At 40.9% G+C, this 12,530-nt stretch overlaps 1 protein-coding gene across 1 annotated transcript in view; it reads left to right on the top strand.

Annotated features, from left to right (window-relative positions):
• LOC117462450 (neural-cadherin-like) overlaps positions 1 to 12,530 on the top strand; it is a 575,403-nt gene that overhangs the window by 196,325 nt on the left and 366,548 nt on the right. The window contains 1 exon segment of the mRNA XM_034104697.2: positions 4,762 to 5,011. Within this exon segment, the coding sequence (XP_033960588.1) occupies positions 4,762 to 5,011 (250 nt within the window).

Genomic DNA, 12,530 nt, shown 5'->3' with positions numbered 1-12,530 from the left:
TAGAGGTCACAGTATTAAATTAAATGAGCCGGGAGAAACGGGCATCCAGCATCGTTTTGCTAAATCATGTGCTAGTAATCCCATAATCAGTTCCATCGTGAGAGTGGACAAATGTTTACTTCGCCTGGGTTATAAAAAAAAAAAACTCCAGAGCACCAAGCAAGCCAAGTATCTGGCTTTCCATAGAGATGTGAGGCTCCTGCCATTTCCATCTTCAGTACAAAATCGTTATATTCCATCCAGACAGACATGGGGGATGCAGCCAGAAATGTAGTGACGCCAGCACCACAATGCTGATTCAAGATTACAGAGGGACTTGCTGATGAATACATGCTCAAGCAGCGCTCGGAAGAGAACAAATCTGTACTTACTAAATTACATATTGAGTCATATGTGACTTGTGTTTGGCCACTGCATGGTATTGGACACTCGTACTGCAGTCCATTTCCTTCCAATCGTCATTGGACGAGAGGTTGTTCATCACTTCGCGGCAGCAAACGGCTGCATTTCAGTTGCAATCAAGGAACTGCCAATCCTTGTAAACTGGACTGTATACGGGAAACACGTGAATTCACTTCATCCAGCTTGCAAACCCGAACATCAATCTAGATAATATATAGATAATATCAAAACATTAAGTGTGGCCAATTCTGGCCAAAAATCCCCATTTCCACACATGATTTAAAACAGTTTGGTGCATTGCATGTGTTCGATATAACGCATACATAGGAGCTACTCCGCAGCTGTAAATGAACACTCATTGCAATTTAACGGTGAAGCATCCATCCTGCTTACAGTGTTGACAATGCATTATATTGTGTTTTTCCGTCTGTCATGTGGGATAATTCCAGTTTATCAACAAGCAGCTGTAGCTTTGTTTGAATAACATAGTGTTAGAAATGTAGTCATGTACCGTAAGCTTTAATATATACCCTGTCATCCCATCATCCCCTCTTGTGCTGCTTGCATCTTTACACATTTTCATGCAGTTTGTTTAAAGGTCAATTTGTGCGATTGTGAGATATTAAAGATATATTTTTTGGCAAGAATGCATAGACAGTTTTGTGACTTTAAGTCGTTGTTTCAATCCCGGAAAAGGCCCCGTATGTTACAGGTCGGCTTGCAACAAATATGGGAGACCAGACAATGTAACAACAAATATTTATTAACAATATAACAAACTTAACAAACCCTAAAACAAACGTGAAAGTCAGTAACCAGTAATGTGTGAAAGTGTGCATCACATATAACAGAAGCTGAGCAAAGGATGAGTCTAAGACACTGTGGGATGGTGTTGGACTTTTTATCCAAGCCTCTCAGGTGTGGTTTATCAGGCTGATGAAAATGTCACCTGAAATACAAATTGAGAGCCAGCAACTAGAGAACACACACAGTCAGTCATTTTCCACTACATAAAATAATCTGTTTTGTTATTATACTGCACATAGGATGTTAAAACGTACAAACAAGGCCATTGTGTGGTTTTACCAAACAGACGGAAAGTAAACTAAAGTTGCAGTACTGATGAGTGATCCCTGTTCTGTTTCCTGTGCTGCCTTCAATATGTAGTCAGAGACAAGGAACATTGTGTTAGCTATTATTATTTCTCGTCTTTTTTTAAGATATTCTACAAAATAATATTTATAACGTAAAAAAAAATAATTATAATTTAAACATTTGTTTAGTTATATTTTTCATTAGTTTTACCAAAATAACTTGATTTAATTGTATTTAAAATAACATTTCCAAAGAAGCAACAACAACTTCCTGTCAACAGCGTAAACTCACCTTCAAAATAAAAGCATGCCAAATTACACTTAAGACATATATACAACTTCAACGAAAGTAACAAACACAATGCAATATCCTTTTCAATTCCAAAAAACACAAATTGGGTTATTTACAGGTGTTGTTTTGTGTGGTAGAGGGTCGCTGTCATCGATGCATTTTGCACCCCGGGCTGTTGCATCACAGCGTATATTCTACTGAGATGTAATAACTCTTTTTTTTGACAGGAAGTTGTTGTTGCTATGGAAACACCAGATACAATTTTGGAGGGATATGTTACATATTAACTTTCAATTTTATGCATTTCAGTTCTTCAATAACATTACTTAATTAACACTTCACTTTCCTGACACAGTTCCACTAACATACATTCACTGTCGATTGTTATTTTTTAATATTCTTTGCGGAATTTGGCCGTGTAAAATGTCCTCTTGGGTTGCCGTACAGCCAATGCTTGACGTCATTAGTAAGCGTAACAGACCCTGTGCTAATCTGGTAGGCCGTGCAGATATGGTACCTCACCGGAATTCCCTCCTAATTCTGCCCTACGCTCCCAAAAGGGGAGGGGCCTGAAAGGACAGCTAAATGCACAGCAGTCCATTTTCACCAGGCCCAACAACAACGACGACGCGCTTTTGGGGGACAGTAAAAATAACAGTAGCATTTCAACAGGTTTTTGATATAATAAAAACTCAAGTTAGATACCGTTATTAATCAGCTGTAAGTTTTAGTTTGTTTGAACTTATTCATTATAATTATTGTACAAAATGGTATAAGAATGCAAACATTAAGATATGTTCTGTTTAACTTGCTTATAGTCTATTATCAATTCAGGTTAAGAAACTAGTGTTGTATGTGACGTGTGAATAAACTCCAACTATAACTTCAGTTAAATACTTGTATGTATGTAGATTAGAAAGAGGTAAGATAAAGGATCTGCAGTATTTTATGAAGTATTAATCGTACAAAGGTCAGTTGTATACAAGTAGAAGTGTGTATTTACCTGGTAGTAGGCTGTCAGTAATGGCTACGCCTCTCTATTTGGACTGGTAGATCTCGGCAGACTGGCAACTTTAAAAGTAGCTCTCGGTTAAAAAAAAGTTGGGCACCCCTGCTCTAAATGCTGGAATGACATGGCTAGTTAAACAGAAGAAACTAGATTGTTCCAGTTCCACAACCAGGATACATGTTAGGTGTGTGAAAGCATTCACGTTCTGACTCATCTATTCTCAACCTGAATTTCATTTGTGTTCCAATTTGTTCCAACAGGAGGCTCTTCTTTGTTGCAATTCAAATGTGCAGTTTAAGTCGCTTTCATCTCGCAGCTCGTGGAGGGGGATCTTTTTTTTTGAACATGTAATTGATTTTGGTTTAATTTGATGGTTGCTCAGTATGATGAAAGACTGGAGGCCAGCGTCAACAAGCATTTTATTTAATACCTCAACAATTCATAAAATCAATTAATCTTTTTTACATTTCAAATAAAATTGGCCGCATACTGCAATAATTAAGGAAAACAAATGATGTGGATAGAAACAGAGTTTGCACACACTGTTTTAATAAGCTAATATCATTTTGTTTTGTAGAGGTTGTGTTAAACTAATTAATTCGAAGTGAGTAAGTTCTCCAAAGGCTGAAGAAGTTTATTAAATGGAGCAAGCATTGATATATGTGTGTGTGTGTGTGCCAAATGCAATGTAAGGTGAATTGAAGAATTGAGTTTAATAGCGAAATGACTTGTTATATGCTTATTCATATCCCTTGTTGATCTTTTCAGTTTTAGCAAAGCAATCAATGTGCGGTCGAGCGGCTCCTGGCTCCATAGATTCCCGATGTGTAATGCGAAAACAGAAATGTTGCAGTATGACTTATTTTTCATACTGTTCATATAGCACTTACTCCTCTTGAGTTATGGAATCCGTGGGAGCATCACTTCCTCTACAATCTCACTCTCACACAGCATGAGAAGGAACAGATACGTTGGCACTGTGCTAATGTTGATGTCCTTTGTCCTTTAATCAAGTAAAACATATTGCAGATTGTACTTCAGATTCTGGTGATGACTCAGCTACTGTTCTTATATTTCACAATGGCATAAATCAATGTGCATATTTAGTGTGATGGTTGCAAAGTGTGAGCATTGTGTTGATATCAGCCCTTGCCTTCATGTATTGTTCAATGAAATTAGACACATATACTGTAGGGAATTACACGTGGTAACTATTGCTTGTGTATGATTGTATTGGATTTTATCTTTGAACTCTGTATTCTGTTCAGCCTAAATTGAGAAATATGTCTAGAAAGTACAACCTGGTTCATTTGGAAATAAAGTATTTAAAAGGTTGCTAAACATTAGCTAACATGTATTCATTTGAGAAACCTTTTCAGGCAAATTCAGCCCAGATTATAAAGTATCCCTTCTCTACTCTACAGTTATTTTTACTTAGATTATGTTCCACAAAATTCTCAGGCTGTAAACATTGAACTTTTACAATTGTTCTGTTTTTCTGAAACTCAGACATATTCTGATTGGAGAACTTTGTCTGACTCGAGACTTGATTGGATTGTCCATGTGTTGATCAGAAGGTATTAAAGTCTGAACAGTATTTCTACTACACAGCGTTTTTGGTCTCCTTCATTTGTAGATTGAACCAAAAGTGGTCAATTTCTCCCGGAGTCTATGTCCTAACCAATTCTAAACTTTTTTAAACTGAATTCCAGCCACGCGCATTTAGATTACATTCATCAATTTACCGTGATCAAAAATAGCAACCTTGCTTTCATAAACTTGTCATGACTGCGTTTAGTTTGATCACACCACCAGAGAAATGGTGGTGGCATTAGAAAGTGCATCACATAAATCCAGCTCTGTACTCCTTAGAGAATAGAAAGTCTCGATCTATGGTTCCTTGTTTGTATCTTTGTTTGGTCCATCTAACTTAAGTTTCTATTTGTCTATGTCTTCCTCTTTAGTGTCAGCCAGTGACTGTGACTCCGAGGAGAACGCAGAGTTGACCTACTACACCCTGAGTCCAGACTTCACCATCTCCCCCCATGGGACCATCTTCCCCGCGGGGCCTCTGGACTTCGAGAGGCCCAACCACCTGTACGAGTTCGTAGTGATGGCGATCGACAAGGGGGAGGTTCCTCGCACCGGTACAACCACCGTACGGATTCGAATGGTAAACGTCAACGATGAGGCGCCTGAGTTCTCCCAACATATGTAAGTGAAAGCCGGGCTTCTACATTTCTGATTGTCATCTGAATACCATCATTCATTCTGAAAAGCAGTTTTGATGGTATGCAATGAAATGAAGGTTTATTTATAACCTCCCATTACTGTAAGAATCCTCTGTGCTAGTGAGGGTGAGCAGGAGAGGCTGATAAAAAGACAGCACCGTGTTCCTCAGAAGAACCTCACACCAATGCCCTGGATTCTCTGTTCTGGAAAGCAGTTTTACAGACGAACAATCTGGGTCGGTCTCTCGAAATAAAATTATTTTGGGTGCCAGGATGATTCATATATATTATCCTGCAGACATTTCCAGTGCATATGTGACCTGCTCTGTATCAATCAGTCGGATTTCACAACGGCGCATTCTGAGATAATGGTGGATTTGAAAAACGTGTGTTTTGGTAATTTGAGGGTTTTGGTTTTCTAAATCAAGTCTTGGTTTCTTAGAATGTCGAACTTGTATTGCCCGATTCAGACGATAAATACATGTTTAAAGACAGGCTGTAACTTTCGCGATCATCGTCTTCTCTCAATCTGATCAGCACCGCTTCCCCATCCCTCCCTACACTTCTGTAACATAATGAGTGAAAGGCTGACAATGCCACGGCAAGGGCCTGGGGACAATGTTTTTTTTATCTGACCTTAATGGAAATAAAGTATGGGCTTTCAGAATATTACCATATTAATGCCACATTTGGCGTTGAAGCTTGAAAAGTCACGTGCCGAGCTGCGGACTGCAGAGGCATTACAACAAGCTGTGTGTGTTGTGTTTGTTTCCTCGGAAACGACACACAATCAAACAAACGTACACTTACCAACTTCCCGCTCCCTCATCCGAGTAAAATAAACATCCACCTTCCTCGATGCTCAGGCTTAACATCGGTACAATAGATGGATCTCCACGAACAATAAGCTGCTGACTGTTCCGGGTCGATGTGACTGATGTTGATAGACCAGGTCACATGTTTAACATACAAGGCACTCATCCGAAGAGAAACCCACATTAGTTACATTTCAGCCGTCAGCTGCCAAAAGCATTTTGTCAGGACCTTGGAGAAAATGTGTAGTTATTTTATGTGTTCTTCTGTCCTGTTGATCAAATTGACGTGTTGCTCCATCTAACTCTGTCTTCATCTTGACCCCACTTAGGCGGCCAATGCAAGGTCTGAAGAGAAATAGGTTAAAGAGAGTAAACTGAAGAATAGTAGAGAGACAGAGCTTTATCAGGTCAGCTCCTCACAGCTGCTGCCCGAATCAATGCTACAGCTGCCGCTACTCACAATTTCAGTCCACAACCCCCCCCCCCCCCCCCCTACAGTGCTGCTGTGCATCTTTTAATTGGTTGATTTTCTGGCAGAGAGCTGGGCAGATTGGTAAGGCAGGGTCAATCAGCCGTTCCCACCAGCACCCTCAGGAGGCCCCTAGCCCACACTCTGCGTCTGTTCCCGAGTGTGTGTGAGAAGTAATTGAGTAGGTCCCAGCAAAGTGGGGTGTTGGTATGGACAGAGTGATGTAGTTATGAAGTGCATTCATGCGTCATGCATCTGATATGCATGTGTTTGTCGTTTGCAGTGGGACATGATTTAGTGTGTGTGTGTGTGTGTGTGTGTGTGTGTGTGTGTGTGTGTGTGTGTGTGTGTGTGTGTGTGTGTGTGTGTGTGTGTGTGTGTGTGTGTGTGTGTGTGTGTGTGTGTGTGTGTGTGTGTGTGTGTGTGTGTGTGTGTGTGTGTGTGTGTGTGTGTGTGTGTGTGTGTGTGTGTGTGTGTGTGTGTGTGTGTGTGTGTGTGTGTGTGTGTGTGTGTGTGTGTGTGTGTGTGTGTGTGTGTGTGGGTGTGGGTGGGTGTGTGTGGGTGTTGGATTTCATGTCAGCGAAAGCAAGATAATCAGTCAGTTTTTCTTCCGTAGCACTCAACCCTCTACTGCGGCTCCAACAAAAACAGTACTGGACAATGATGTGTCATTAGGACACACACACTGGAATGCTCTGACACACACATGCACACACACTGTAATCTATGCAGGCAAAGACTCATAAATGCATGTGCACATGCATTTAAATGCACACACACAAGGGCAGAAACCAATGCAGCACAGCAGTTTGTGTTGATCAAATTGATGAATATTTCTTACTGTGCTGCGATAGCTGGAGTGTGTGTGGGAGGGACTGTGCACATGTCTGTTGAGTCAATGCATGTGATGGACAGAGCAGAAAGGAGAGGGAGAGGTAATTAAATATATCATTATCGAAGCAGAAAATCTGGCCTATTTGTATCGATTTGTGGAAGCATGCGATAATGAGTATCCATGTGTGTGAATGTGCGTGCTCGCCATTTCAAACTGAATGGTGTTTTATTGAAGTGTGTTGGGGTTTATTATTGGAAATCAGTGCAAGGAAGAAAATATGTATATATATATATATATTTCTTTTTTCATAAATGAGTTATATATCAGATGTACCTCTTCACTGCATGGCTCTCCCTGGTGAGTGACAGAAAAGCCACCTTTCATCTGTGTGCTGTCACTTAGCTATTATAACCTTTTACTCTCCCTACCATCCCCTGCATGTTGTCACAGAAACCGCCCTGGAAGCAGGGGGTCATTCCATAGGAGAAAAAGCATGAGCCTATACTGTGCTCTGCCAGAGAAGAAAATATGGTGCAGTCTGCTGGATGCACTTAAATGCAGAAATTATAACATGCTCTTTAGCACTTTACAACTTTCAATGCGCCCTAAGTGGCTTTTAAAGAGCAACTTGCAGGTTAGAGCCCCCAGTGAATACATGTGTAGGAAAATTATGTGTACACTAGATTTTCAAAAACACATAAATATACACTACAGTGACATCTGGCGTCGTTTTTGTAAGACATGTTTACTTCCGCATAAAAAAAGACCACCCGCGTGTGACGTCACATCAGGGAGAGCGGCCGGTCTAACGTATTTAATAAACATCGATCACAATCTTTATATATACAGTCTATGATCACAATGCTAGTTTTGACACAGAAGAGGTTGAAAATGTATATTCGTATGCATATGACGGACCACAACCAAGCCCGCCTTAACCTGCCATCAGGCCCTGGGGCTGATTTTTTTTTGTAGGCCCCCTATTTAAACAACAAATCAAAGTCATGTATAGCCTCGGCAGGCTCTGTGATCGCACTTCTCCACTCTGCTCCACGCGCGCCTGGTCCTCTCCTCCAGATGAGTGATGTATCGGGCCTCCCTCATGTATCTGTCCGGTTGCCGTTGGCTCCCCTCCACGTAGCAAGTCCTCGTCGTCCTCTCCATCTCCTCCAACAGATAATGTCCCTCCTGTCTGTTCCTCTTACTCCATCGCTATCAGAACCAGGCGGCCTACTTGGCTCCGAGGCCCCGCGGCCGGCACCGCTGCCGCTCGGTACAGAACTCATATGTCCTTCCTCCTCATCCCGGCCTACAGGTTTAAAATAACCTGTAAGCTTCGACATGTTTTGTAATAGCTGCTTGTCTCGAAACTCCTTTTCCCTCAACAATTTCCCTTTCTCTGGAATCCATCGATCTGATTGATTAGCGGAGCCAATGATTAAAATAGTATGGAGGGAAGATATTTTCGTTTGGATTACTGGTCTGGGGGAAGCTCACGAGGGTGTGTGTGTGTTTGCGTTTGTGTGTATTGTGTTATCTATGATCACTATACGCCTTACATTCATAATTTCAGCGGAGGGAGGGGAAGCGGCGCTGCGGAACAGCAGAGTGGTGAGGGAGAGCTGTCTTCTTCCCTTTACAACCCCAGTGAGATGATAGTGAACTGTTCATGAACTTGTCATGAAAAGTTCATGAAATATTAGTGAACCATATTCATGAACAGCTCATAAACAGCTCATAACAAAGTTGATGAACTGTTCGTGAAAGTGACATGAACATTAAATGGCAATAGGGCAGTTCATGAACTACTCATGAAACTCCTGTGCTGGAATGGTTCATGAACAATTCATGAAATGGAGTTTTCAGTGAGTGTGTAGGGATATTCAACCAAGAACATTTCAAGAATTGTTCATGAACATATCAAGAACTGTTCATAACAACTTCATGAACCATTCATGAACAGTTCATACCCAGTCACTGAATATAATTCAATGGCTGGCTATGAACTGTTCATGAACTGTTCATGTACATCAGGGGTGCCCAACCTTTTTTTAACCGAGAGCTACTTTTAAAGTTGCCAGTCTGCCGAGATCTACCAGTCCAAATAGAGAGGCGTAGCCATTACTGACAGCCTACTACCAGGTAAATACACACTACTACTTGTATAAAACTGACCTTTGTACGATTAATACTTCATAAAATACTGCAGATCCTTTATCTTACCTCTTTCTAATCTACACACATAAAAGTATTTAACTGAAGTTACACAACAGTGTTGTTGATACAGAGTTGGAGTTTATTCACACGTCACTACAGTGGGTAATGTTTTCAAGAAACATTGAACAGTGCTGCCACATATGACACAGGAAAAAAAGAAAAGACACCAAACCCTTTCTTTGCCATTATATAAAAATAGTGTTGCTACAAAAGTATAAATTAGGCTTACTAATAAGACAACTCAGATCTGAAGCTACACAGGAATCTGCTGCCAAAGTGCAATTGTTGCATTTTAGTAGATTATAAAAAGAAATGCCTTTAAAATAGGATGCAAGCAACACTAGTTTCTTAACCTGAATTGATAATAGACTATAATCAATTTAAGTTTGCATTCTTATACCATTTTGTACAATAATTATAATGAATAAGTTCAAACAAACTCAAACTTACAGCTGATTAATAACGGTATCTAACTTGAGTTTTATCATATCAAAAACCTGTTGAAATGCTACTGTTATTTTTATTACGCATCGGCAGCCTCCAGGAATGCTTCTTTCACAACTTCGCCGTCTTTGAAAGACTTCATGTGTTTCGCAAGAACGTGACTGACACGATAAGATGCTCTGGAAAAGCCTTGCTCTGGTTATTGGCCTGGTGAAAATGGACTGCTGTGCATTTAGCTGTCCTTTCAGGCCCCTCCCCTTTTGGGAGCGTAGGGCAGAATTAGGAGGGAATTCCGTCTCGTAGCATTTGTGCACTGTTTTGAAATGCCGCTCCTAAATTATCCTTCTTCGATAAAGCCACGCTCGCATTGCAGACGAGACAGATGTACTTTGAATTGGAATAGATACAAAAATAATCATCCTCCCACTCGGAGTGAAAATTATATATGTGTTGCTTCTTGTGTGTGTGCAGACTGTCACTCCTGGTGTTGACACGGACAACGTTAGCGAACTAGTGCACTGCCCACCAGCCACGCCCCGACACATGGGGTCACGCCGGCCAATCACAAAGCTTTGATGCGTTCAGGTGCATTATTCTGGCACAGGAAGATTATGTTATAGGACATTAACGATAAAACAGAATATTGTTGTTCTATTTTTAGACACATCTCGCGATCGACTGGGAATCTCCCCGCGATCGACCGGTCGATCGCGATCGACTGGTTGGGCACCCCTGATGTACATGAACTGTTCATGAACCACTGACTGTGGGTCAATTGGCAACCATAGAAAACAACAATTATGTCAATCACAATGGAACTTTACTCAAATTAACAAACAAACAAACATACATGTATACAGGTGGAGCACTACAATTAATCCTATCACTATTTGAAGCAGTTCTTGACACTCAGCTGCACAACAAATGTTGTTACGGGTCCCAAAAGCTTGGGTACCACAGCAACAATAAATAATTTCTGTAGAAAACAGAAAAGTGCAGCAGCAATAATTATACACAGGATCCGGTTGATCGTCTGGATTGCTTCTTATTCAAAATTCAAAGTACACAGTTACATTCAAATAGCTGAACTTTACAAACATCATATTTCTCCATTTAAGTTATCTGTCTGTCAGTCAATTACTGTATCTCAAGGAGAAATTCAACATAGTCAATATAAATTATTACATTACATTGCATTTAGCTGACGCTTTTATCCAAAGCGACTTACAATAAGTGCGTTCGACCAACAAAATACAAACTTGAAGAAAACAGAATCATAAAGTACATCAGGTTTCATAGAGCAAAAACATTTCAAGTGCTACTCAACTGGCTTTAGGTAAGCCAGTCCATAAGTGCTTTGTTAATAGTTCTATTGCTCGAAGTGGAGTCGAAAGAGATGAGTTTTCAGTCTGCCCCGGAAGGTGTGTAAGCTTTCTGATGTCCTGATGTCAGTGGGGAGCTCATTCCACCATTTTGGAGCCAGGATAGCAAACCCACATGTTTTTGCTGATGGGAACTTGGGTCCCCCTCGCAGCGAGGGTGCAGCGAGTCGTTTGGCTGATGCAGAGCGGAGTGCACGTGCTGGGGTGTACGATTAACCATGTCCTGGATCTAGGAAGGGCCAGATCCATTCGCAGCATGGTACGCAAGTACCAGTGTCTTGAAGTGGATTCTAGCAGTTACCAGAAGCCAGGGAGGGAGCGGAGGAGCGGCGTGGTGTGGGAGAATTTAGGAAGGTTGAAGACCAGACGAGCAGCTGCATTCTGGATGAGCTGCAGGTCGGATGGCACATGCAGGTAGACCAGCCAGGAGGGAGTTGCAGTAGTCTAGGCGTGAGATGATGAGAGCCTGGACCAGAACCTGCGTCGCTTTCTGGGTCAGCTGGGGACGCATCCTCCTGATGTTGTAAAGCGTGTATCTGCAGCAGCGGGTTGTAGCAGCTATGTTTGCAGTGAAGGACAGGTTGTTATCTATAAACACATAACGCTATCAAATAATACTTTCTATCAATATATCTATCTTTACCAAATATAACATATTATGGAGATCACAAAAATACACTGTCAATGTTAATAAACAAAAAAGAAGGCAATGTGCCTGCAAGACTGCACTCAGGTAAACAAAACATATTACCCGTGGCAGCAGCTAACCTGCCTGCGAGCCTTCGCTCAGGTCACATTTACCCAGGCGCGGCTGAAGCCCGCGAAAATGGCATCTATTGTTGCCGACAGTTTAGTATTTTTAAAATACCGTTACTATGTCAAACATGCTCAAAACCTTCTGACACACTCTCCTAAACATCTCCAACATCATATCTAATTCACACAAGTTAACATCGATCATTTTCATTATGTACTGACCTGTAGAAAACAGAAAAGTGGAGCAGCAATAATTATACACAGGATCCGGTTGATCGTCTGGATTGCTTCTGAGGAGGGGGCGGAAGTGTCCCCCCTAAGATAACCCAGATGTCACCGCTCACCTGCCAAAGGTTCCACCTTGGCGCTACTTACTCGTACTGCTTCTCAAACAGTACAGATAAACCATAAAATGATATGAATGTCACCAAAATAAATACAGATAATGTTCAGTTTCAAATTCACTATTGTTTTGTTTTAAGATTAAAAGTTTTAAAAAAGAAAGAAATGTTCAAATAGTAGATTCAAGAGGTCTTTAAAAACATCACACTGATCATCAAAAGTTCATAAAATGCTGATGAATA

The sequence above is a fragment of the Pseudochaenichthys georgianus genome, chromosome 3 (assembly GCF_902827115.2).
Source record: "Pseudochaenichthys georgianus chromosome 3, fPseGeo1.2, whole genome shotgun sequence".
Taxonomy (NCBI): Eukaryota; Metazoa; Chordata; class Actinopteri; order Perciformes; family Channichthyidae; genus Pseudochaenichthys; species Pseudochaenichthys georgianus.
Note: the sequence above shows the minus strand (reverse complement) of the source record. Positions and strands in the feature narration are given on the sequence as shown.